The sequence below is a fragment of the Mycothermus thermophilus genome (assembly GCF_041956435.1).
Source record: "Mycothermus thermophilus strain CBS 625.91 unplaced genomic scaffold VTJ04scaffold_2, whole genome shotgun sequence".
Lineage (NCBI taxonomy): Eukaryota > Fungi > Ascomycota > Sordariomycetes > Sordariales > Chaetomiaceae > Mycothermus > Mycothermus thermophilus.
In genome coordinates this window covers 422,192-446,446 of record NW_027191428.1, presented here as the reverse complement: position 1 = coordinate 446,446, position 24,255 = coordinate 422,192, and the positions used below count along the sequence as shown (strand labels likewise).

The following is a 24,255-nucleotide window of genomic DNA, read 5'->3' as shown; positions in this document are numbered from 1 at the left end:
CGTTCCCAACACTGTGGTTCTCCAACGACAGTGCGGGCCTGAGGTCCGGTAAGTTCAGGGCCGGCGCCGCTTCAGACCAGCTATTGGGTCAGGTCAGATCCAGGAGTCTGGGCTAAAACACCCAAGGACAGTCGCTGCGATGGAGAGGAACGAGCATATAATACGGTTTCAAAGCCGTAGCGAGGCGGATTCCTGCTCAGCCAACACACCAACGCCTTCACGTCTCCGAGAAGCAGAGTTCTACGAAGCCCACTGATACTTAATTCAAGATCTGCTCGCTCCAACACTTCTTGATCATTCAGCTCGGACTTCTTCTATTCAGGGGACAACTAAACCTTTGGCTGCTTTCTGGCCATCACCACCCTCATCTACTTTCCGTTCAAAACAAGTCGACCAAGATGTCTCCTCACCCCGAGCACGACGTGTCGAACCCTGAATACGCCGCCCCGCGCCGCCATCAGATTCGGGCCCTTGGACAAGAGGCTGGGAAGAACAAGCTTTGGTATTGTTGCCAGTGTCCTCATTCCGTGGGCGCCAGCACCACGGGGCCCAGCAACGAAACTTGCCCCAAGGGCTGCGGCCATCGGCGCTGCGGTTGCTGCCGGACCGAAACCGTGGATATCACGAATCCTTCCCCGGGCTCTGCCTACCGCGAGGCTCAGTACTTCTCCGGCTCCTCGACCGATGGCCACGTCCATCATGGCAGCAGGAAGGGCAAGGAAGGCCTCGGCGCCAGGTATATGGAGGCCAAATACTGGGTGTGCTGCTATTGCGGGGAGTACTACAAGCTCGACGGCTACATCCTCCAGTGCACCAACTGCGAGCATATTTTCGATTACTCTCACTGCAGGGTGGAGGAGGTGGAGGTCAGAGTTGACAAGGCGCCCTCCGGGCCCTCGCGCTCTTGTTCGGCCCGGACCTCGACCATCATCACCTCGGGCTCCGCCGGCTCTTCCGCCGCTTCCACTTCAACCGCCTCGACCTCTTCGACCGGCTCGACCTCGACAAGGACCTCCCGCAAGTTCCGGACCTTGGGCTCGGACTACTGAGCGGTGACGGCCGAGGGGAAGCTGATACCTTCAGCCGCGATGAGAACTTAGCACAGCAGAGCAAGGCTCTTGAACGCCAATGACTACCCCTGGAGCCTTGGAGGACAGGTGTTTCGCGGTGAAGGAGCAGGTACGCATTCGTCATCCCTTACCACGCTTCTCGCTTTCACTCTCGACCTGTGCTGACGATTCCGCTTCAGGCTCACTAATATCGCGCCGCCAGTCCGCGCGCCGCCTCGAAGATTAGACAGGACATCGAACTGTGGCGGGGGACTTGAAGCTGGTGGTTGAGGCCTGGAGTTTGGGGGTTGGGGAGATTGTATTTACTTTGTCTAATCTGGTTGGACTCTAGCAGTCGGGATGTTTTCTATTTTTGTTTGCCTTTCTGTTTCATGTTTTGTTTGGTTTTGTTTTCTCGGGAGTTTTTGGATGGATGGGACGGTAGTCCTACCGGTACGGCACGTTGGATCTGCATGACACCTCACCTTTGCATGGTTTGCCTCTCGGGGCGCCCATAACCACGTTTCTGTTTTTGTAGTTAGCGTTTTTGCATGTCGATCCGGGCCGGTCCTGAATCGACGTTGTTGCTCTGCTTTGGTAGCTAATGATGACACTCTGACTTCTCAATCTTCGCTTGCTCCCCATACCATCTTTGGTGTTTTGCCTATTTGGCCTTTCCTTTTGATCACCATCCGATCCCCAAGCTCAACAACACCGGGACTCTTTCCCGCAGGATTGAACCACCGCCTCGTTTCAACACCAGGGATGTCCCCATCTCGCCACAAGACCTTCATTTCCCTTCGCCTTAGGTCAGGTATGTCGTGATGTTTTCCCCCCTTCTCATTTCCGCAGATGACTCACTCACCCGCCGCCACCACCCTGCCCCTCCTCCTCCTCGCCTCCTCTTCCAACATCGCAGCGACAAAAATACCACGGCTCAGAAATCCCCAGGCCCACCGCTAGCGCACAGTACCGTCCCTGCCGTCAGGAGGCCTCACTCCTTCCTTCTATCCCCACTACACTCTTTCCGCCTCCTCACCGACGTCGTATTTTTCTGAAACATGACGGAGTTTCCCGTGAGCTAGCAGCATCAAGTGAGCAGGTCGACAGATACGAGGTGGTATTTGCGGGAAGGCAATCGAGAGGCAAACATCCGCTGTGTCAATCTCGCACTAGCGACGCTAATCTAAGATACTACCTTGTTTATGGTGACGGCCCGAGCGAGGGCGGTCCGGAGCGAGCGCGCAGGCATAGGGGTGCGCGGGAGCTACCTGAGGTGGAGAGGGACATGGATCTTGAGAAGCAAGGATGTTGTGGGGATGGGGTATGGCCTGGCTTAACGCAGGTTGGGGGTTGGGGTGCCGTTGGGGCCGCTGGAGGCTCTCAGGCGCCCGGGTGGGACTGTTGCCTTGTTTGTGACGGGAGCCGGGATGTCCTCCAGTTGACCTACACAGTAGACGGGATATTTGCTTTCCCATTGTTGACGCGCATTTTTGTCTCCTTCCGGTGGGACTAAGCACGCTTGCCTGCTGGAAAAGCACCTCAAGATGGCTCAGGGACACGGGCTCGCTCGGAGAGTGGTTATGCCAGGTCATGTCGAGGGCGTGAGAGGTGCAGGCTGCGACCTCATCTGCGAGCTCGGCACACCCGGAAGCAAAGACGAATGGGACTGGGAGGAGAAAGTTACAGGTTGGCTTGCGCCACTTCAGTCAGGCACATATCACTTGGACGGCACTCCTCGTCCGCCTCACTTTTTGCATCTGGCGGACGGGGGGATGGCATGTCCGAGTTAAGGTCAGTTCCGGAACCGGGCAGCTACTGGGCAAACAAAGGCCGGGACGAGGAGAGCCGCACTTTAGCATCTCGGGCAAGAAAGCAGGAAGCCAGCCGGGACTCAAACAGATCAGTCAATGCCATCCGGTCAGCCCTGATATCAGTCTCGGCACACGGAGGCAAAGCCTGAATGACGCGTAACTACTGTACACAGTCTTTCGACGCAAACCCCTTGGGTGCCACAGCATCACACGGCAAACTGGAAGGCTGCTCTGATGGCGACTCGGGCGTATTTGAGAGACAATATTGGTACTCATGGTTGCTGTCTCAGACTAGTGTGGCCGTTGCTGCCGTGTCTCCGCCAGGAAGGCTGACCCATTGGCCAACCGTGGAGCTCAATGGCAGTGGCGTGTAGTGTACGCCCCATAAGGGGAGTGAGACAAGATCGTGGCAGCCCGGGAGGACATGGGCCCCGGTTGGCATGGCAAGGCGCCTCAGAGGGTGGTGGCGTGTCGTGCACAAACATGAAACGAAGACAAAAGGCGGTGAAGGGCAACGAGTGTGCCGTTTAATTTCGGCACTGTACTGTGAGGAGAAGGGGATGTATAGTCTCGCGGGAAGGTGCAAGAGAATGAGGTTGAGGTGAGGTCCATGTGATTGACGGCCAGCTGTTGGTACAAGTCAGATGCCAAGACCTTGCGGCTCAACTTTGACAGGTAGGGCACCCCTGCGACGTGCCAAGACGCGCTAAGACGTATCCAGCAAGACGAGCTGGCCACTCCCCGCGGTCAGCGACAGCCCACCGAGAGGTGCCCATGTGGGAAGCCACGCTCCGTGGCGTGCTGGCCGTCCGTTTTACGGTGAGAGTCTGGAGAGGGAAAAGATCTGCGATCCCTAGCGGGCAGCCACGCAAACCGACCAGGAGTTCATGTCCGTCATCTCCTGGGCTGGAACTGCTTCGTTGTTCGTGCCAAACAGGCTGGGACTGCTGCGGAGTGGGCTGATTGCTCAGCCGGGAGGAGGAAGAGTACCTTACCTTATTGATCCTCCTCAGAATAGGTGGCTAGCAGTTACAACATCCCATCCCATGAGATAGGGCATATTCCAGCTGATCTTGCCCTCCGAAGAGGCATACACACCGGGGGACAGAACGAGTTACCGAGGCCCGGAACTCGTGCGGCTGCAATGCCCTTTGGTCCCGGAGCAGCCCCACTCTGGGCTCGGTTTGGGCGGGGTTTGTTCGGTCGGCCCGGACGGCACCGGGACCAATCCGCCACCCCGTAGCTGATATCAATACAATCCCAAGTCCTCTCCGCGAGCAACTTGAACTCGGTGAACAGAACTGATACCTCCCTGTCTTCTACCAAATCAGGCTTGCCGCAATTCCCAATCAGCCCAATTCCCAGCAAAACCGGGAATTTCTCCTCCCCAACCCAGCCCTCACCCCTGTCCATCTGCTCCGAACCCCTCCGGAGCCCCAAACCGCCATGACCGGGACCCCGTCCGAACCGCTCCCGGCCCCGGCCTCGGTCCCGAACCCAACCCCGTCACCACCCCTGCCAGCCCTCCCATCACCACCCTTCCACCACATCCCTGGCCTGGTCAACCTCCGCGACGCAGGCGGCTATCCCGCCACCAGCCCCGGGCCCGGCCAGGGGGGCATAGTCCGGCGCGGCATCCTCTACCGCTCCGCCGACCTCACCGAGCTGGGCGACGAGGGCAAGGCCGGGCTGGCGCGGCTGGGCATCGCGCGCGTGTTTGACCTGCGCTCGGCGGTGGAGCTGCAAAAGGCCGGCGAGGAATGTCCGCCCCCGGAAGAGGTTTGGGAGGGTGCCAAGAGGGAGTTTGTGCCGGTGTTTTTGGAAAAGGATTACAGCCCTGAGGCGTTGGCGAGGAGGTTTCGTGATTATAGCGACGGGCCGCAGGTGAGTTTTTGGTTTTGGTTTGCGTTTGCTTCGGGTTTCCCTAGCTTGGTGGTGGTGTGAAGTGAAGTGAAGGGGGGCGGGTTGAGGAATGAATGGTAAAGGTGGTTAGATGATGATATGGTGTTAACTGCACCTATCCATGGTCGGGGATAGATGGATTGGGGATTCCAATTTTCACTGTCCGGCCGTCCGCCGTCCGTTGGACAAATTGGCTGTTTGATCCGGTCCCGGTCTTGATATCTTGTGTTGCAAACCTTGCTAACATACAACCAGGGCTTCGTCAAAGCATACTCTGCTATCCTCGCCGGCGCCGCCGACCCGTCCAATCCCTACCGCCCTTTCCACAAGGTCCTCGAGCACCTCGCCTCCCCTACCGGTCCACCGGCACCGATACTCATCCATTGCACCGCCGGCAAAGACAGCAAGTTTTACCACCTTTTATCTCATCTCCCCTTCCCTCTCTCATCTCTCATCCCTCACCCTACCCACCCCCCATCACCACCACCCCTCCTCGTCCACAACTCACTACTAACAACCCCCCTCCCTCCCTACCAACCTACCAAACAGGAACCGGAGTCCTCATCGCCCTCATCCTCTCCCTCTGCGGCGTTTCCGACGAGGTCATTGCCGCCGAGTACAGCCTGACCGACCTCGGCCTGGCGCCGCGGCACGCGGCCATCGTGGACAAGCTTGTCCAGGGGGACGCGCTGGGCGGCGATCGGGAGAGGGCGTGGAATATGGTCAGGGCGCGGTACGTTAAATAAAACCCAGGAAGAAAAGAAGGAGAGGAACAAAAAGGAAAACTAAACCAACCCGACTCTCTACCAGGAAAGAAAACATGCTCCTCACCCTCGCCCACCTCCGCGCCCGCTACGGCTCCGCCGAGCGCTACGTCGTCGAGCACCTCGGCCTGTCGGAGGATGTCGTGGCGCGGATCCGCCAGAACCTCATCGTTTCTGTTCAAGAGGATGTGTCCTCCCAACAAGGAGGAGAGAAGGTGACGATGTCGTCAGTATTGCCGAATTGAGTTCCCCATTATTTTCATTCTAGGATAAATAGCGCAGGGCAGGGTTAGCTGATATCCAGGGCTGATTTGCGGGGTGAAGGTGGAAGGAGGATAGCATAGACGCGAAGATATGAGTACAGAACGGCCGTCATTATCATTTGCAAGACTTTCCCGGTGGCGGAGGGACCTTATAGGTCTTATGGATACGATGGATTCTTATGCCTCGAGCAAATGGCCGTGCGTATAGAATAGATACACGAAGCTCTACAATAGACTCGAGATTTGGCTTCGCTGTTGTTATTTATTTGTACACCTCCAGGGCTTCCTTACGCCCTGGGACTGGACTTCTAAGCCTCAATCATACCAAACACCCTACACCATTCCCACACCCTACACACCAACACTGGTAGGGATCTTATGCTCTCCCCTCCTGCGATCCATAAACGGCACACCGTACCTCCATCCAACCGCATGCCTCGACCTGCCGCCGCGTCCCACATCTTCCGAATCAATATCCTCAATCCGGAACTCAAACCTCCCCGTGTCGACCCGAATCCTCCTCTCCTCGGCCTTCTGCTCCTGCTTCTTCAGCTTGGCCGCCAGCGCCTGCTCGCTAGCCGCCGTCGCCTTGACGAACCTGTCGCGGGCGGTGCGGCGGTCGATGCCGTTGGCCAGGTCGCGCTCGTAGGCGATGAGCTCGGGGATGCGCATCTTCTCGTCGGGCGGCAAAATCTTTTCGCCAAACGCCTTCGCGGCATCGGCGCGCGTGAATTGGCGGGATTCAGACACGGGCACGAAGAGTTGCTGCTGGGTGTAGCTGTGGACGGGGATGTCGTTGATGGGCTCGAAGGGGCGCTCCTGCGGGGTGAGGTTGTGCTGGGGCAGCATTTTGCGGAGGGCTTTGGCGAGAGGGGTGGCCATAGGTTTGTTCTGAGTTTGTGGAGGTTGTTAGACGGTAGGTCGAAAGAAACATGAAATGGGAGAATCAAAGGGGAAAGAGATGGTCCGAATCTCAGCTCTAGCATGAAAGGTCTAACCACGGGTAGGTCTTCAAGACTAATCGAATACAGTTTTTCTCATCACAGAGACCATAATCACTTCATTCAGAAAGAAAAAAAAAAAACAAAAAAGAACTTACCTCCCGTTCCCACCTCTTCTCAATCTCCATCATCCTCACCACCGCCGCCACCCTCCTCACATCCACACTATACTCGGCCGACACCGCTTTCAGCGGCATCCCGCGCACCATGACCTGGTACCAGATCAAGTTCCTCGCCCGCTCCGACAGCACCGGCTCGCTGACAAAGTAAGGGTTCTGCGGGAACGGCGCGACCGTCTTGTTGTGCGACTTGGGCACGACGTGCGTCAGATACGTCGGGCCTTGGGCCTCGCTGCCCTGCTCCCCCGGCGGGCGGCGGAGGTAGGGCCCGACTTTGTCAAGCCATTCCTTAAACTCGCGGCGGAGCTTGGTTTCGGCGCGGGAGGGGGTGGTGGAAAAGGCGCGGGCGGGATTTTTAAGGGAGCATCGTGGTAATGTTGTTGATGATGATGAAGGGGTGGGGGTGGCGGAGGAGGAAGAGGAGGGGGATGATGTTGGTCGGTGGAGGAGAGAAAAGGCCGCAGCAGAGGGGAGTGCCGGGCCCTGCTCGAGGGAATTGAGCAGTAGCTTGGGTTGGCTACCGCAGGAAGGTAACCGGGGAGGCATGGTTGTGGTGTGGTGTGGTGGTGGTTGGGAGGTTTTTGAATTGGAGTTTCGGCGTCGGAAGCGGGAGTTTCGATTTTTCTCGAGGGCCCCACTTGGATGGAACCTCGTTGGAAAAACGGGGTTAGGGTTTACGCAGCCCACTCTGTCCTTCCTCAGATAACTATCAGGGTTAGGGTCTACCGATATAGCTCTGTCAGCATCTCCTTCATCAGGAGGTTGCCATGCTCTTTGGAACACACGCACTCATGATGGAGGACAGTCAAGAACTGGAGGCTCCGCAACCAAATCCGTGTTATCCAAAAAGTGTTTCCCCCAACGCCCACATCCTAATCCTCGCAAATCCAAACCCGAGTATTGTACAAGAACATTCCCCCGAGTTCCATCCAAGGAAACCAAAACACATTCACCGACTCCCTATCCCACGTTCAAACCATAACCAACCTGACCCCATGATACTCCGTACCACTCCGTATCCGACATCATTATTAACATCCACCATCCCCATCATCACCCCCTTACCTTCAGAACCTCCCCAACCCTACTGATCACCTGACGACGAGCTATTCATCGCCGCTGCCCGCGTCTTTTTCGCCTTGCCCCTCCTCCCCAACAAATCATCACCCCCGCCAGCGCCGGGCTGGGAGTACGACTTCCACTCGCGCCATCCCTCGTAGTCGATCAGGGCCTGCATACAGCCCCACTCCATGAGTTTGCGCTCCAGCCAGACGTACGTGACGGGCTATATCGTATCACATCAGTCAGCAAAACCTTGCCCAGAAGAACACAAAACAAGATAAGAAATGCTAAGACGGGGAGAAAAGGAGTCAAAATAACCCACCTTGGTCAAAAAATCATTACACCCCGCGCCCAACGCCTCATGGCGATCGCTCTGCAACGAGCTGGCCGTCAACGCCACGATAATCACCGGGCTCTTAAACAGCTCCGGATTGGCGAGCCGATCCTCCTCCGCGATCTCCCCAGGCTCCTTCTTCTCGTCCAACTCCGGCGTCCCGTTCTGAATCCCGGGAGCCGTCAACACCCCAATCTGATTCACCCGCTCCAACCTCCGAATCTCCCTCGTCGCCTCCAACCCGCTCATGATCGGCAGCTGGATATCCATCAACACGAGATGGAACCCGCCCTGCCGCCACTTGTTCACCGCCTCGCGCCCGTTGACGGCGGTTTGCCAGCGCACTTTGAGCCGCTTGACAAACGCCTCAAGCAGGCGCAGGTTGATGTCGTTGTCCTCGACGATGAGGACGTTGATCGGCGGAACACCGCCGCTGAGCATGCCCGCCGGCAGGGGCGGTACTTCAGGCGGCGGAGGGGCTGCCTTTTTCCTCGTCCGCCCCTGTCCGCGCGGGGAGGCGGTTCGAGCGACTGCCGAAACGTTGCTTGCCGGGTCGTGGTGGATCGGCGGCGTCTTGAGCGCAGGGGCGGGGAGAATCGCCGCCGCCGCCGGCCCGCCGCCCACCGTTAACCCCGCCGCGGCGACCTGCTCGGAGGAAGCGTTGGAGTGCGATCTCGCGCGCTGCAGCGGCCCGCCGTTGCCGCTGCCCGTGGCGACGATGCCGGGGTGGTTGGCGGTGGCGACGGCGTAGGTCGCGGTGTGCCCGCTGGCGTTGACCACGTTGAGGATGGTCGGGGAAGAAGTGTGTTGCCGGCCGAGACGGGGTCGGTCAGGCCTGTCGCGGTACTGTCGTTGTTGTCGTCCTATGCTGCTGCCGCCGCCGACACCGCCGCCGCCGACACCGACGCCGCTGCCGGGAGAGGGGATTTGCGGCACCTGTCCCGTGTTGATGACGGAAATGGAATGCGCGGTGCCGGCGGACCCACCCGCCAGGGTGACGGGGACCATGTGCGCTATGGCTCCCGGGCCGAAGTAATCCGTTCCCCCGTCCAGCGGGTGGTGGGGGTGGTAGTCATCGTAATGGACGACGTGGGGCGGGCCGTTTCGCGGGGAGGTGCGCGGGGTGAGACGGCGCTGGGGGATCTCGATAATAAGAGCCTCGTGGACGGATTGGCCGCCGGGGTAGTATGCGTCGAGGGTGCGAGCCATGGGCTCCTCGGGGCCGAGGACGCGCTCGGTCTGGCTGGGTTCGCGGGGCACGATGCGTAATGCGAGATCCGGAGCGTCAAATTGGCGGCCGAGCGAGTTGGCAAACTTGCGCAGGATCAGCTCGCGCACGTCGTCGACCAGGTCTTCCTCGCTGACGATCACCATGGTGGGCGACCCGCCGGGCCGCTTGACCCAGACTTTGCGGGTCACCATGTTGGCGCTGATGGGTGGGAGGTGGTCTGCGGAGGCGGAGTCGACGTCATTCGTGTTCGAATCGCCCAGGAGGGTCTGGATCAGGGCGGTTTGGCGGTTGGAGAGAAGGCTCTGGCGGCGACGGAGTTGTGCTGGTCGGGAGGAGGGTGGTGCGGAGGTGGACGGCTGGAGTCCGGGGGTGGGCAAGCCAAAGTCGTCTCTGTCGGGGTCGGGGACTGCAAGTTTGGAGTCGCTGCTGGCTGTTTGGAGGGTGGAATTGCCACCGCGGTTGGTATGGGTGTTATCGTTGGGGTGAGGAATTGAATTTTGGGTGTTGATGCTGGGAGTGGCGATACTGGCGGTGGTGGTGGTGTCCTGGATGGTCTGGGTCTGGGCGGATTCGCTGCAACCAGTCACGCCAGTCATGGTTGGAGGGGCAGCAGCCACGCCGCTTGCAGGGCTTGCAGGGGGCTGATGGCCCTGTTGATCGGCGCCAAGTGGTGGGTCGTGTTGTTCTGAGCGAGAAGTGGAGGCGGTGCGTCTTGGTCCCGGCGTGGTCTTGTCCGCTTCCGGCGTCGCTGTGTCTGTCCCTTCCTCTCGTCTCGCTCTGTTGGTCAATGCAACAGAACCATCGCTCTTTGTGCTTGCTGTCTTGCACAGTTGAACCTGACTCGAAACCCGTGATTTTTCGGCGGTGCTGATGCTGATGCTGCTGTTGTCGCTGGAATGTCTCAGTCCGCCCGCTGCGTCGGCGGATGGCGTCGGTGGTTGAGGAATGTGGCTGCCACGACGCTCAATGGCGGCCGAAGGCGACTCGGGAGCAGCCGTGGGTGTATCGGGCGTTTTGACGTTGCTGCCGCTGTTGTTGAGAGTCGGCGGCGTGGCTGACAACCTCCGGGTGAGTTTGGCCCGGAGCTTGGAGCGCAAGTCTCCCATGGTAAATCCCCCGGGGACAGGAGAAGCTTTGGGAGACACCGGGGGACCGTCGACGTTGGATGCTGATGCTACCGCGGACGACATGACCTGACAGATGCCGTCGTCCCTGTGACTCAGGGTTGGGGGATGGAGGACACCATACCTCGTCCAAGGGTGAAAAAGGGAAGATCAACAGTTATAGCTCGTTGTCTGGTCTCAGGGAGATCGATTTGATGTCGCCACCACAGCTCGTTGCTAAGTTCACTAAACGACGACAGGGCCCTGAGTTGGCTCGAACTTGTCTCCAGCGTCCCCTAGACACACCCTAGACAGCCGTGTTAGGATGCATGCATGGGCCGGGGTCCAGAACTGCTGGCTGGGTGTTGGCGTCCGATAAGAGGCCGCGAGACATGGGCGGCTTGGCTGCATCCCCCGCCCGCCGTTGCGATCCTCCTCTGCCCTCAACACCAATCGGAACTCTCTGCTCTCGGCTTTTGTTTGGATTCTTGCACCGTAGCGAGACGGGATGGACCTGACTATGGCTTTTCTATGTGGTCCTTCATCTGATCTCTGGCTCTTGGCTGCCTTGTGGAGCGGAGATTCCCGATCGTGGCAACGATTCATGTTGATCGCTGACAGGTGTTGGATTGCTGGGTTAACACGACAGAGGATGGGACGGCCGGGTTTAGCCGATCTCTGGGCTGGGGATTGGCTACTTTGGCTACTATGGAGGAAGTATACTTATGCTGACATGGATGAGTTGATCGGGTGAGGGTAACTTGGGTAGGTCAGGTAAATACTTTGATTCTTACTTGGATGGGCTTGTCAATCCATCAAACCAAACTTCCCGTGTCCGTTTGTCATGCATGGAGGTGCAAGGGCCCGTTCGGAAAGTGGGTTCCAGAGCTCGAGAGCTCCATCAGGCTCTCTTGGTCAACCACAGGCCAGCTACCGTCAGTGGTTGGACCTCGAAACATCAACTTCTCGAGATGTATCAATGTGCTCAATTCCACATACATTATCAGATTACCGTCGACTTTGGACAGACGTGCTCCGTATAGCCGAGATGGAAGTTGGTCACCAGGTACTGTTGATGAATGAAGCTCACTTGGCGATGGGGTCGTGTAAGTGAGCCGAATCCCAATTGGGAAATTCATGTAATTGAAGCTGTTGCTTCTGGTTTTTGGCTTTGAGAGATGAATTCCTTACAACCTGAACTTCTCGTGGCCTCTTAGGCAGTCGACTCTCTCAATGGAAACCTGAGCTTTCAGGAATTCAAGAATTTGTTGGTGTTTGTTTCTTTCCCTCCAGGTCGACTGGGCCTCTCTCCTCTCTCCTCTCTCCTCTCTCCCCTCTCCCCTCTCCTCTCGCTTCATCCACCGACCTACTTGGAAGTCTCCCACCTCACGATAATGGGAAATCGTTTCCATCTGCAACTTCCCGTCGTCTTCCCTTCTCTCAAGAAGCAATCCTGGAAGTCCTGGAAGTCCAGGTCGTCCTCTCCTTACTGTTTGTTTTACAGAGTTATTAGTGCCAACACCCCGCCACCCACAATGGTCCCAAGCCTTGACCACAATGCAGGCCCCTCCTCCACACACCAAGAGGACCACGACCCGTTTGCGGATGCGCGGGAAAACAAGAGACAGCGCTTGTCCTCCAACCAGGCTCTTGCGATCCGCAGAGCCGACCAACCTTCTTCCACTGAAGGCACACTGATTCAGGGTCTCAACTCTATCTGGCCAGCCCTGCTCCCCGCCAACACGACTCCCACTCCCGCAGCAGCCATCGGTGTTGGTGCGAGCGCCGCCCCCACCTCCTGCTCGTCCAACATTTTCAACAAACGCCCCGCCATCGACCCGACGTCCACCATGACGCCGGGTTTTGGTACACCCACCAATGTCAACACCCTCTGTGACAACCTAACCAGCCTAAACATCATAGCCAGCAAAAACCGTCCCATGAAACCCATCAACCACCACCCGGCCGACCCCATCTTCCGCGCACACCTGAGTCTGTTGACGCCCACCAGTCACCTCGACGAGCTCAACGAGATTAGCACCACGCCCATCTTCACAGAGCCCGTCCGCAGGTACGCTCTCTCGCTGGCCGGCGCCAAGGCGTCTCCCTTCAAACAGTACGGCTTGCTCGCCGGACATCTCTCGGAAGGCGGCGGCGATGATGCCACCGAGGATCGGCGCATCTTTTGGAACATTTCAGCTCCGTCCAGCTTCTTCATCTGTGGCAGCCAGGGCTCCGGGAAGAGCCACACCCTGTCGTGTCTGCTGGAGAATGCCCTGCTGCCCTGCAAGGCGAACCAGCTTCCCCGCCCTCTGACGGGCATTGTGTTTCACTATGACACCTTCATCTCGGACTCTGGAGGCGCGCCTTGCGAAGCTGCCTGGCTTTCGTCCAACCCGAACATCCACGTTCGGGTCCTCTGCGCTCCGACCAACAGCCAGACCATCCGGGTTCGTCTTCTTCTTGACCATCCATCATCTCCCCTCCCTCCCTCACTAACATACTTTTCACTCCAGAAAATCTACAAGCGCTTCCCCAACATCACAGTCGAAGAGCTGCGCCTGAACGAGAGCGACCTCAACACCAAGCGCATGCTCGACCTGATGGCTGTCTCGACGGGCGGCAACCTGCCGCTCTACCTGCACGTCGTCCAGCGCATCCTGCGCGACCTGCGCATCGAGCAGCAGCGCACAGGGTCGCGTTTCAACTACACCGCCTTCAAGAAGATGCTGCACGCCGAGAACCTGACCGAGATGCAGCTCGCCCCGCTCAAGCAGCGTCTCGAAACGCTCGAGTCGTTCATGGTCGAGGCCCAGGCTAAGGCGTTCGACATGTTTAAGGTCGTTCCCGGCCAACAACCAACTCAGCAACTGCCCAAGCAGCAACCACCCCAATCTAACAAAGGCACCTCCTGGACGCCCAAAAACGGCCAGCTCACCATCGTCGACCTCTCCTGCCCCTGCGTCACGCCCGAAATGGCCTGCTCCCTGTTCAACATCTGCCTCAGCCTCTTCCTGGAACAGGATTCCTCTTCGGTGGGGCGCGTCGTCGCACTGGATGAAGCGCACAAGTACATGACGGAGTCACAAGAGTGCATGGCGCTCACCGAGTCGTTGCTGGCGACCATCCGGCTGCAGCGGCACCTTGGTGCCAGGGTGATTATCTCGACCCAGGAGCCGACCATCAGCCCCAAGTTGTTGGACCTGTGCAGCGTGACGATCGTGCACAGGTTTACCTCGCCGGATTGGTTGCTGGCGCTGAAGAGGCATTTGGCGGGTGTGTCGGCGGGGAGTAAGATGTTGGAGAAGGCCAAGTTGTTGGCCAGCAATGGGGTCAACGGTGACGCGGGAGAGGAGGATAGAGCGTTGGAAGGAGCCGATGGGTTGGCCCTGGGCAGCGCCGATCCGGCGATGGAGCTTTTTTCCAGGATTGTTGAGCTCAAGGTGGGTGAGGCGCTGATGTTTGCGCCGAGCGCGATTGTGGCGGTTAGGAAGGGCGCTGCTGCTACCACTGTCGCGGCTGGTGGTAATAGTGCCGGGGCTGTGAATGGGGGAAAGACGACGGGTACTACTGCCGGTGGGGGTAAGGAGGACGTCAAGAGGTTGGGACATGGGGTGTTGAAGGTCAGGATACGGAACCGGGTTACCGCGGATGGCGGGAGGAGTGTGATGGCTCTTTAGGCTGTCTCTCTCCTGGGCATTCGCTTCGGTTTTTGTGTAATATGGATCCCGTCTGGGGAGGGGTTTGGATGGGAGATGTGAAGCGGTGTTGATGGCCGGATGGATGGATGGATTGATGTGGGTGTTTTCGGACTGTATTAAGGACACCGTTTGGTTTCCTGTGTTGGATTAAGCACGGCGTACTTTTCTTGCTGTGATACCACGGGCATGGGGAATAGGTACAGGTATGGATGACTGGATGGGTTGGCTGGCATTAGTAAACATATGCACAGTCCATACATGGAGTTGGGCTGGGTTCGGAGGAAAAGGGCACGGAGCTTTGTTGGAGTCTATGGAGTTGTCAGGTATTTTTGCTGTTGGAGTACACCGGGCGGTTCGGCATGGAACAGTTATGACACCTCTAGGTACCTAATCTCGATAATGACACCGTCCAGAGGTTGGGGACGTACTTATGTATTTGGTAGTGTAGCCTCTTCTTATGTGTGGTATTTATGTACCTATGTACTATGATGGTGACTTGGGAATGAGAATGGGAGTGTTGTTACCCCTGAATGCTGTCCGGGTGTTGATCTTTTGGTGGTTTCCAGGGCTACAAACCCGTTGTTCAGTGGGTGGCGTTTGGGGGTTTCAGTGGGTCATGAGTGACATTTCGCAGCTCCAGAATTTTACTACCTGAACTCAGGCAGAGAGAGGTCAAGATTTGCCGTCCCGGATGAATTTCACTTCAAGAACGGGATCGAACCATCATCACCATCATCTGTCATCATCATCAGCAGCTCCGTCCACAAAAAACAAACCCCAAAATCCTTACACAGTACACACATCAGCACCCCAAACCAGGCGGCTTTCTTCAAGAAACATTCAGCTTCTACACTGAAACCCAGAAACTCTCTCACTCGGTACATAGCAACCTAAGTACTGTACAGTACGGACGGAGTTCTTTACAAGAATGGCGCCCCGCTTCGACTCGCCGTCCCCAGCACCCGAAACAACAGCACCCCCCGACATGGACTTGGACTCGGACTCCATCTTTTCCCGGCCGCGACCACGACCGCCCCGGTCACCCGAGCATGAGGCGCGCATCCGGATTCAGAACCGGCGGCGTGCTTGGTTGGAACGGAATCCGTGGTATTTTGAGAATGCGGAGCATGAGCTTGCTGGTAGGTTTACCGCTCTTACTTTTTTTTGCCCTTCTTCCTTTTCTTTTCTTTTTTTCCCTTGTTGAGTGTGGTAGGTTTGAGGTTGCTGGGTGTGTTTGGCATGGATTACGGCTTGATTATGGGAGAGGGATGGGAAAATGACGTGAGGTGAGGTGAGGGTAGTGATGACGGTTGGGGTGGTCGTAAGTGGCGACTTCATTCTACGATGGAAAGTCATCATGAAACTTCAACTTCTTCAGCTACCTTCACCTCCGCTGGGTGATAGAGAGTGAAAGACAGACAGGCAGGCAGAGAGATTGCACAAGACTTATTTCCTTCTATCGTCCTGCCGTCTGCCAATTTTACCATGAGAGAGACTGAGTTCTAACCGCCTGAACCATAAACCACAGACCCCCTCCTCTACGACCACCTCATCCGCCGCTTCCAAACCCCAGCAGAACGCGAAGCCGAGGGCCGCGCCAAGGGCTATGCGCGCGTGCTCGAGGGATCGCTGCTGCGGGGGGAGGAGCGGTTGGCGCGGTTAAGAGAGGAGTATGAGGCCCGACAGAGGCGGAGGGAGCGGCGGCGGGAGCAGGGGGAGGGTGGTGTTTTTGACGATGATGATGACGAGTATGATGATGGGGAGGAAGAGGAGGAAGAGAGGGAAGAGGGGCAAGAGGTGAATGGACGGAGGAGAGTCCGGTTCGCCAACCCCGCCCAACAGCCCGACGCAGCAACATCCTCGTCAACATCACCACCACCACCACCACCAGGACATCCACCGCCACCACCAACATCATTATCATCCGGACCAGCAAACGGCCATGGAAACCTCCCGATGGACAACGACGAATTGACCACCGCAGGACCAAACGCCACATTCACCCGCCTCGCCGCCTCCCTGGCCCCTCCCCCGCGCACCCGCGCCGAAGGCAAACGCCAGTGGGAAGCCTTCCTCCGCGACCGCTTCATCCGCGGCGAGGACGAGGATTTTGATTACGCTGGGCTGGTGGACAATAACGACGAGTATGATGTGTTTGCGAGGCAGGACGAAGAGGAGAGGTGGTTTGACGAGGAGGAGGCGGCGTGGGCGGAGGAGGAGGATTCGGAGGAGGATTCTGATGATAGTGGTGGTGGTGGTGGTGGTGGTGGTGGTGATGAGCAGGAGGGGAAGAAGAGGAAAAAGAGGGAGAGGGTGTTGCTTGGCGAGACGGGAGTGCAGGATTTTTGATGATGATAATGGTAGGGGAATGGGGTTGTCCAGGAGAGTGGGCTGAAGCGTTCAGGACCATGGTCTGGCTCGCAGCTTGTGGTTGGCGATGTGTCAGGCAGAATGTAAAGGCCACTTGTGACGATATATATGTACCTTTATTTAACAACTTTGCTTCCTGAATGTCTCTGTACACAAGCTGTGTCGGTGCTATGAACGATAATATCAATACGCACATATGTACCTTTGGCCATCATCATCACCATCCCTCCCAACAAACGCCCCTTCTCCCCTTTTATTTTCCACCCATACTCCGTCCCTACCCCCTTTTTAATTGAACAAACATCCCAACCCTCACTGCAAAACACTCTCCTTATAATACTGCTCCAACAACTCCAAATCATTCCTATGTATCCTCCCAATCTTCGCCACCGGCAGGTGGTCTTCCACCGTATAAATCCTCCCACAATCCAACCGCGCCGTCGGCGCGATGAACTGCCGCGGGTCCTCAATGATCACGGCCAGCGGTTCCCGCGTGATATTTTCTGTGGGCGACGGGCGCGCGGGCTGAATAGCTGCGTTGAACAGCACCACGTAGTCCGAGGGGCGCACGACGCCGTTGGCCGCGTTGTGAGCGGCGGCGGCGGCCGAGGCGGCGGCTGTCGTGATGCTGAAGCAGAGCGAGTAGTGCGGCCGTCGTTTGACCACGACGAACCACCGGAAGCGGGCCTGGGGTTTGGTGCCGTGGAAGGCGGGGCATTGGGTTGTCCAGGTCGGTGGTTGTTGTTGCTGTTGGGGTTGGGTGCTGCTGGTTCCGGTTCCGGTTCCGGTTCCGGAGGTTGAAGGGGAGTTGTTGTTGTTGGTCATGGGGGAGGGCTCGAACCAGATGGTTTTGAAGATACGGCCCGGGGTGAAGAAGCGTTTGGGTTTGGCGACGATTTGGAATTCTGGGGCAGGAGAAGTAAGAGGGGTGTTGATATTTGGGTGCGGTCAGATTGGGAAACTCACCATCTCCAAGAGGCTCCTCCCATGAATAGCCCTGACTTGTAGATGCCGATGTCCCCTTGGAATCGCTGACTGCGGTCTTGGGTGCGGTCTTGGGCTGGCTCTCCCCTGCTGCTGAAGAAGCCTCGATCTTCAATTCTTTGGTAGACGCAGCCCTGTGATACTCGGTATACAACTGCTTCACGCCGTCTATGGCATGTTAGCATCAAGTACGTGGATGTGACCTCCATCGGAGACACTGTTGACCTACCCTTCCCGATACGAACGTAGTCTTGTTCCTCATCATCCCAGGTCCACGGGTCGCCGTACTCCTTTGTCGGGGGCGGGTGTTGGTCATGGGGGGTTTGTTGTTGGGAATGTTGTTGCTGGGAAGGAGGTATCTTTGGAGGAGGCTCGGGAGGGATAGGCTGGTTGTTGAAATCGACCGTCGCAGGATACGGCCCGCCCACGATGCTCCCGTCGGGGGCAAAGGGGATGACAGTGGTGTAATGCATGGCCGGTCTGCTGGCCTGGGTGGCCGGGACAATGTCGAAATAGTGCGCACCTAGTCGTGACGGGGAGAATAAGCTGTGTATAAGTGTGAAGGCCTCAGCGTGATCACAGCAGTCTCTTGTCCGAGTCGTGGGGTGGTATATTTTCTATTTTGAGACCAACGAAGGCGGCCACCCCACGCCCATGGAGGTGGGAGCCAATCGGCACCGAAGCAGTGACGGTTACCAGCGATCGAGTAGGTCCTTTGAGCGAACAGTCGACGGCACTCAGAGCGGGCGGATGACGGTTAATCGCTCAGGCTCGGACTCGAGTGTGGTTTGTTTTCATGGACAACCCGTCGAGCGGATTCAGGGAGAGATGGTTTTGAACACGGCCGCATCCGCTTAGAATCGGCCGAATATCAACTAGATAATGAGTTGAGACTTTCATTTGAGCCACCCGGCCCCATCGTGACAGGCCCAGAGAAATGGAGCTCAGCTGTCCCTGGGAGTCGAATGGAAGAAGGTTGAAGAAGTTAGAAAGATGACGTTCTGGGTTTCCAGTTATTATTGAAGAGGAGGACGTCCGTCAAAACCCAACTGGCATAGCCAAGGCCGAAACCGCAAGACGACAAGGCGACCAGGTGAGGTTCTGCCTCGCCGGAACGCATGGCGCCGAATCGGGAGTTGGCGTTGTCGTAGCCGCGAACCACCGGGGCAAGGCAGACATGCCGTGCCAGCGGAGGTCATGTCACTCAGGCAAAGGTGGGATAGGTGGCGGAGCAAGCACCGTGCAAGTCCAGGGGTTGGTGGGGGTGGTTTCTTGAGTTGTGAGTAATACAGAACAGAACAACGATGATGAGATGGTTGAAGAATGTGAGGCAGCAATGCTCTGGCATTTCCAATCTTAATCACTGGAGTCTGAGCTATAAACCTGGGAAATTGCCTGTATCAATCCGGTCTTCCGGCATCGCGCACTGTTCCGAGCTGTCCGTGTAAGTTGTGCCAAGGAGAGGGGCCGAGAAGCCGACCTGGCGGCTCCTTAGCCAGCTGACCTCTGACCTCATCAACCCCATTCTCAGCTTCTTCAGACTTTACATAATACGCTGCACGGAACTGATCACTTTGCTGTGACCTCCATGCTCTATGTGGTCTTTGCCAACTAGGTGCTCATAAGGTCTCGAAGGAAATGGGTCAAAAGGAGGAGGACCATGAAGTTACATCTCAGTGTCTCTCTGTATGTACATACATACAGTACAGTACCTCAAACTATGTCACAATCTCAGGGGCCTACCGGTGACCAACTTTGGGTTAACACGTTCATAACTTCGAAGCTGCCCCTCACCCCCAGCGAGCTGTTATGCCTCATCAGCTCTGCATGGATACTCTCCGAGGGGTCCAGTCAAACCAGGTCTGAACACTTACACCATCACAACACCACCGCCACCAATCCCAGCATCCAATTGTCGGCCAAGGTCCTCAATGGAGCTCACACGGAAGGACTGGACACAAAGAACACTAGACCACCCCGCAGTTGAACATGCGCGGTTGCGGCGTTGCCTTTTCGGTTCCTGGATGCAGCAGCAAGTGAGCCTCACTTATACCACCACGTATATCCAATAGATACATCCTCCCACCTCGTTCCCCGAGATAGTCCTAGCCGCGAGGACGAAGGACACATCCACCTGGCCCCCACCCAGAACCCAGTTCCCCGGATTTCTGACGACAGCATGACTGGCCGAAGTTAGCTTAGTCAACAACTGTTCCCGAGCGGGGAGGCTGAGCATCGGAGCGTTTAGTTTACTTGCAGCTTCGCTTACGCGCTTGCGTGCAGGTGCAGCAGAGAAGGCTTGTGTGAAGTTTTGAGCAGGTTTGCTGATTATGGCAGACCGAAGAACTTCGGAAGCGTTTCCTGGCAGTTCTGTTGTAATTATCTTAGGTTTGCTTGCTTGCTTGCTTGCCGGCCGGCTGGCGCTTCTTGACTAAAGAGGCCGTAGGCGCCGTAAGTATGATGAAACGGGAGAGTTTCCGGCCTTTCTAGGATCTGTCTCTGTGGATGACGGGATAGATGAGAGCCTCGTAGACACATCGGGATGTTGTCGAGCCTTGTCTCACAAAAAGGCATCTCTCTCTGATTCTGAGCCTTGTGGTTCAGATATCTTGACCTACCTAGGTACCTGACTCGGCCCGAGACGAGGCGAGGCTACCTGCCCTTTCACCCTTTGCGCTTCCGTATCTCTTACCATCAAGAAAACACGCAAAAAGACGCTTCCAAGTGTCTCATAACATCCAAGCATGTACATAGCTCGCGCCGGAGAGTTCCGCAAGCACCATTGACCAACAGCGGCACGTAGAACGAGGCTCGGAGTCTCTTCGGCCATCTCAGACCAGGATAGGGCCTCACATGCTCTGATCGACCCAATTGAACAAACTACTGTGTAGTTCCTGCCAAAGGTAGGCAATCCATGCCCGAGCGCTGGACCCGAGCTTCGACCGAGTACGTATGGGTGAAGTAAGAGCCAGTGTCGTGTCACTCTCTGGATGGCTGCCCTATTTCAACTGGATCTCCTCACCTCATCAAGTCTAGTTCTGGACTTGGGACCTATGACCTCGAGGACCTGACCTAACCCGTTGACGAACACCATTGGGCGATTCAGTAGAGCCATTGAGCCATTCAGGTCGGTCATTGGGACTCCAACGTCATAGGTGACCGAGTTTCTAGGCAGCTTGTTCGTGATATTCCTGGCTGGTTGCCTGGGCGATGTGATGTGATGACGATGACGTGCATTTGGTCTCGGACGGCATGCCACGCAAGCCGATGAGGTATTAGTATGTACGGAGGACATCCATCCATTCCGCATCCAAGCGTCCAGTCTTGCATTCCAGGGCTGACAAACAGACAGATCCTGTCGTTTGTGGACGGAAAGTCGGAATCTACGGAAGGCTGATAATGCAAGCGGCCCACCGAGTTTCGAGAAATTGCCTCAGATCGATCATTTCGATGTTGGTGACAGACTATGGGTGATCATTCATCCGCATGGAGCGGACCAAGGGGACGCTTCTTCCCTTGAATGGCCGTGAGACCTTCATCGAGGAATGTTGGAGAGCCAATCGTGCGAGATCTATCTCTTCTCCGGGCAATGTCCATCAAAAGTGAGGCTGTCATGACAGCATCAAGCACGCCCGAGGACTTGTGGCCAGTGATTCACAACCAACACAGCGCAACACCAAACGGAGGTCGAATTGGATCTAGCATTAGTGTACGTTAGTTAGGCAGGTATGCTTGAAACCTGGCAGATAGATACCCAGTCCCCCATCCATATGACCCAAGCTGAACCCCATCATCCCATCCCAAAACCAAGACTTGTAGATAGAGGTCCGTCGCGAAGTGTCCATACTCGTACAAGCTCACCGAGAAAACCCATCATTCTCATCCACGCAACCCCCCAACCCTGCTTCACCTAAAACCAGTCACCTACTCCCCATGGAATCTACCTCTGCTGATTTCCCCCAGGCTGATCCCCCGGCATCTCCTGCGCCTCCTTCATCCCCGGCATTTCCTGCACGCCGGGCGGCGGCGGCTGATACTGCTGTTGCTGCGGCGGCGGCGTGGCGGTATAACCACCGGCGGCCGGAGCAGCATACCCACCACCCACGGCCTGTCCCTGGGGAGGAGCGAACTGCTGTTGGGGCTGAGCGTACTGTTGTTGTGGCTGGTAATAAACAACCTGCGGTTGCTGCGGCTGCTGCTGCGGAACGGCGTAGTAATACTGCTGCTGCGGTTGCTGCGGGCGATTCCACGCGTTGGCTTGCACGGCGTACGGGACCTGCGGTTGTTGCGCCTGAGGCTGAGGCTGGATCTGACTCTGCGGCCTGCCCTCGTCGGCTTCGACGATGGTTGTCGGATAACCTGGCGGAAGGTTGGGCCCGGGGCTGACGGCGCCGGCGCTCGAAATGGACGACTGCCGCGGGTTGTAGTAGGCGCTGCTGTGCGCGTCGGAGCTCAGAGAGCTGACCACGCCGGTGGAGGTGCCGGTGTGTTGCGCCGCCAGAGGCTGCTGGGTGCTGCTGGATATGACGCTGTTGCGGTCGCCTTGCCAGTTGGCGGCGTTGACGGGATACAAGCCGCTGCCGGCGGGTTGTTGTTGCTGAGTCATCTGGGGAACGGGCTGGGGTTGGTTTTGGCCGGCGGGAACGGCGGGCTGCTGGGTGCTGGAGGCGGGGGAGCCCTTGGCGTTGCTGTCGGCGGCGTTCTTCTTGCGACGGCGCCACCAGATGGCGAAGCCAATGGCTACAATGGCGATGACGGCGACGCCGGCACCAGCAGCAATGCCTGCAACGGCGGCAGTGGAGAGGCCGCCGCCGCTCTTGTCCTCAACGGGATAGTGCATGGCGAAGATGACGTTGACGACGGCGGACGTCGGCTTGTCGTCCTCGCCGCCCCTTTCGACGGTAAGTCTCGGCGGCTTGATGGTGCGTGTGGCAGAACTCCAGCATTGCTTGACGCCACCAAGATCGCGGGTGAAGGGAAAGTAGCCCCTGTGGGAGTGTTAGATGGTTGGAGTTTGGGAGAAGCAAGAGAGCGGTTGAGACTTACTTGGGACAGCAGCCTCCCGAGATGGAGTAGTAATCGTCGGCGCACTTCTTGAGAACCAGGTCGTCCTGGTTGGCGGGCTCTGGGAAGTTGAAGCCAAGCGCTTTTCCATCAGCGGTCGGGGCCGCCAGACCACCCGTCTTGACATCCCAAGGGCAGCACTCGGGCCTGTCTCTGATGCAGCCCTGGTAGCCGGCGAAGTACATGGTGGAGCCGGCATCAACCAGGGTGAAGCCGGTGCTCGTGCAGTCGCCCTGGAGCAAATCGCCATGGCCGGGGAAGTCGGCCTTGCCATCGTACGCCGGGATGGGCAGGGCGGTCGTGACAGTCACCACGTTGACGGTTCTGTGCAATCGTCAGTTATCATATCTTCTACCAGAACAACATCCCTTTGCGGGTGATCAAGTGACTTACGCGAAATCCAGGTTCACGACGGTTCTGGAGGTTTCGTCAGCAAACGTTGTTTGAGCGCCCAGGACACGCGGAATGAACTTACGGGACAGGCATTTGTCCACTCTCAAGGTAATCCTTGGGCGGATCACCACCGCAGACATATCGGTAGTAGGATGTTACGAACTGATCAGGCTCTTCGAAGAGGGTCTCGTCAGGACATGCTCCAACTCGATCGTTCTTTCACAGTCACAAGGCGAAGGCCTACCATAACCTCCGAGCAAAGCGCTGGAGCAGGATTTTGGAATCATGTTCATGTAACACTGGAGATAATCGGCTCCGTGGTTGCAGGCGCAGCTCATGGCCTCGGACACGAGCTTGCTGTAATTGGTATCGAAGTAGTCGATCCCATAGGCGCAAGAAGCCATTACTCCCTCGCACACTTGAAAATTTGGGTGCTATAGATGGCAAACTCTGGTTAACTTTGGTCGCGCGAGATGATCACAACGAGGCATACATACTAGAGCACAGCTGTAGTACTCACTGCCACCACCGTAACCGCCAAGGTAGCTACTGTACAAATCATCAAACTGACGGGGCCGGAGCTCGCCTTGGAAACCGCCCATACCGAGCAACTGTGCGACGGCTACCGGCGGTGTCGGAACCGGCGTTGGCGTCAGCGTCGGCACGGTTGCCGGCGCTGTCGACGTTGCGGGAATCATGGCGGCGGTTGAAGGAGGTTTCTCGCCCCAACACGGCAGTCTTGTTGTTGTCGTCGTCGGTTGAGGAGGAGGGGGAAATCAACACGACACACAAGAACTGGGGGCCCGTGTGGTTTTGACCGCGTCTTCCCCAGCCCAGAGGGCTCAGCCTCGTGGCTTTCGGTTTGATGGCGCGCCCCATGCGCCCAACCGATCTCCCATGCTCATGATGTGGACAACCCCTGAGGTCGGCTTCCGAAGAGGTGATAGCAGGAGATGGCATGGCCTGTGAAGAGCCAATGATCAGCGGCTATCCGGCAAACGACCCTGCACCATGGCGTTAAGGGGCCGTGCTGATAGGACGCCGGGCTGCAAGCTGCTCAGCCGCTTCTTGGCACGCAGCCATCATGGCCAAGCCGATGGG

General features: G+C 57.3%; 10 protein-coding genes across 10 annotated transcripts; 6 read left to right on the top strand and 4 right to left on the bottom strand.

The window, feature by feature from the left end:
• Nucleotides 1–398: 398 nt before the first annotated feature.
• Nucleotides 399–1,049, top strand: VTJ04DRAFT_2302 (uncharacterized protein; the record flags this gene model as incomplete). The annotated part of the gene is made up of 1 exon (XM_069360077.1): nt 399–1,049. The coding sequence occupies one exon, from the start codon at nt 399–401 to the stop codon at nt 1,047–1,049; it is 651 nt and encodes a 216-aa protein (XP_069220823.1).
• Nucleotides 1,050–4,309: 3,260 nt separating this feature from the next.
• Nucleotides 4,310–5,887, top strand: VTJ04DRAFT_2301 (uncharacterized protein; the record flags this gene model as incomplete). Its single annotated transcript, XM_069360076.1, has 5 exons — nt 4,310–4,747; nt 5,021–5,168; nt 5,315–5,498; nt 5,576–5,755; nt 5,854–5,887. 5 exons carry the CDS (start codon nt 4,310–4,312, stop codon nt 5,885–5,887), a joined length of 984 nt encoding a protein of 327 aa, XP_069220822.1.
• Nucleotides 5,888–6,143: 256 nt separating this feature from the next.
• VTJ04DRAFT_2300 (mitochondrial 37S ribosomal protein mS45) lies at nt 6,144–7,458 on the bottom strand (the record flags this gene model as incomplete). The annotated part of the gene is made up of 2 exons (XM_069360075.1): nt 6,144–6,683; nt 6,892–7,458. The coding sequence occupies 2 exons, from the start codon at nt 7,456–7,458 to the stop codon at nt 6,144–6,146; spliced, it is 1,107 nt and encodes a 368-aa protein (XP_069220821.1).
• Nucleotides 7,459–7,996: 538 nt separating this feature from the next.
• VTJ04DRAFT_2299 (uncharacterized protein) lies at nt 7,997–10,729 on the bottom strand (the record flags this gene model as incomplete). Its single annotated transcript, XM_069360072.1, has 2 exons — nt 7,997–8,197; nt 8,297–10,729. The coding sequence occupies 2 exons, from the start codon at nt 10,727–10,729 to the stop codon at nt 7,997–7,999; spliced, it is 2,634 nt and encodes an 877-aa protein (XP_069220820.1).
• A 1,448-nt stretch (nt 10,730–12,177) lies between these two features.
• On the top strand, nt 12,178–14,322 carry VTJ04DRAFT_2298 (uncharacterized protein; the record flags this gene model as incomplete). Its single annotated transcript, XM_069360071.1, has 2 exons — nt 12,178–13,092; nt 13,159–14,322. The coding sequence occupies 2 exons, from the start codon at nt 12,178–12,180 to the stop codon at nt 14,320–14,322; spliced, it is 2,079 nt and encodes a 692-aa protein (XP_069220819.1).
• A 949-nt stretch (nt 14,323–15,271) lies between these two features.
• On the top strand, nt 15,272–16,692 carry VTJ04DRAFT_2297 (uncharacterized protein; the record flags this gene model as incomplete). Its single annotated transcript, XM_069360070.1, has 2 exons — nt 15,272–15,482; nt 15,872–16,692. 2 exons carry the CDS (start codon nt 15,272–15,274, stop codon nt 16,690–16,692), a joined length of 1,032 nt encoding a protein of 343 aa, XP_069220818.1.
• Nucleotides 16,693–17,025: 333 nt separating this feature from the next.
• On the bottom strand, nt 17,026–18,170 carry VTJ04DRAFT_2296 (uncharacterized protein; the record flags this gene model as incomplete). The annotated part of the gene is made up of 3 exons (XM_069360069.1): nt 17,026–17,618; nt 17,680–17,865; nt 17,927–18,170. 3 exons carry the CDS (start codon nt 18,168–18,170, stop codon nt 17,026–17,028), a joined length of 1,023 nt encoding a protein of 340 aa, XP_069220817.1.
• Nucleotides 18,171–18,351: 181 nt separating this feature from the next.
• On the top strand, nt 18,352–18,555 carry VTJ04DRAFT_2295 (uncharacterized protein; the record flags this gene model as incomplete). The annotated part of the gene is made up of 1 exon (XM_069360068.1): nt 18,352–18,555. The coding sequence occupies one exon, from the start codon at nt 18,352–18,354 to the stop codon at nt 18,553–18,555; it is 204 nt and encodes a 67-aa protein (XP_069220816.1).
• Nucleotides 18,556–21,286: 2,731 nt separating this feature from the next.
• VTJ04DRAFT_2294 (uncharacterized protein) lies at nt 21,287–21,611 on the top strand (the record flags this gene model as incomplete). Its single annotated transcript, XM_069360067.1, has 2 exons — nt 21,287–21,346; nt 21,420–21,611. The coding sequence occupies 2 exons, from the start codon at nt 21,287–21,289 to the stop codon at nt 21,609–21,611; spliced, it is 252 nt and encodes an 83-aa protein (XP_069220815.1).
• Nucleotides 21,612–21,637: 26 nt separating this feature from the next.
• VTJ04DRAFT_2293 (uncharacterized protein) lies at nt 21,638–23,852 on the bottom strand (the record flags this gene model as incomplete). The annotated part of the gene is made up of 6 exons (XM_069360066.1): nt 21,638–22,685; nt 22,744–23,085; nt 23,155–23,178; nt 23,237–23,327; nt 23,399–23,588; nt 23,652–23,852. The coding sequence occupies 6 exons, from the start codon at nt 23,850–23,852 to the stop codon at nt 21,638–21,640; spliced, it is 1,896 nt and encodes a 631-aa protein (XP_069220814.1).
• Between the last annotated feature and the right edge of the window lie 403 nt (nt 23,853–24,255).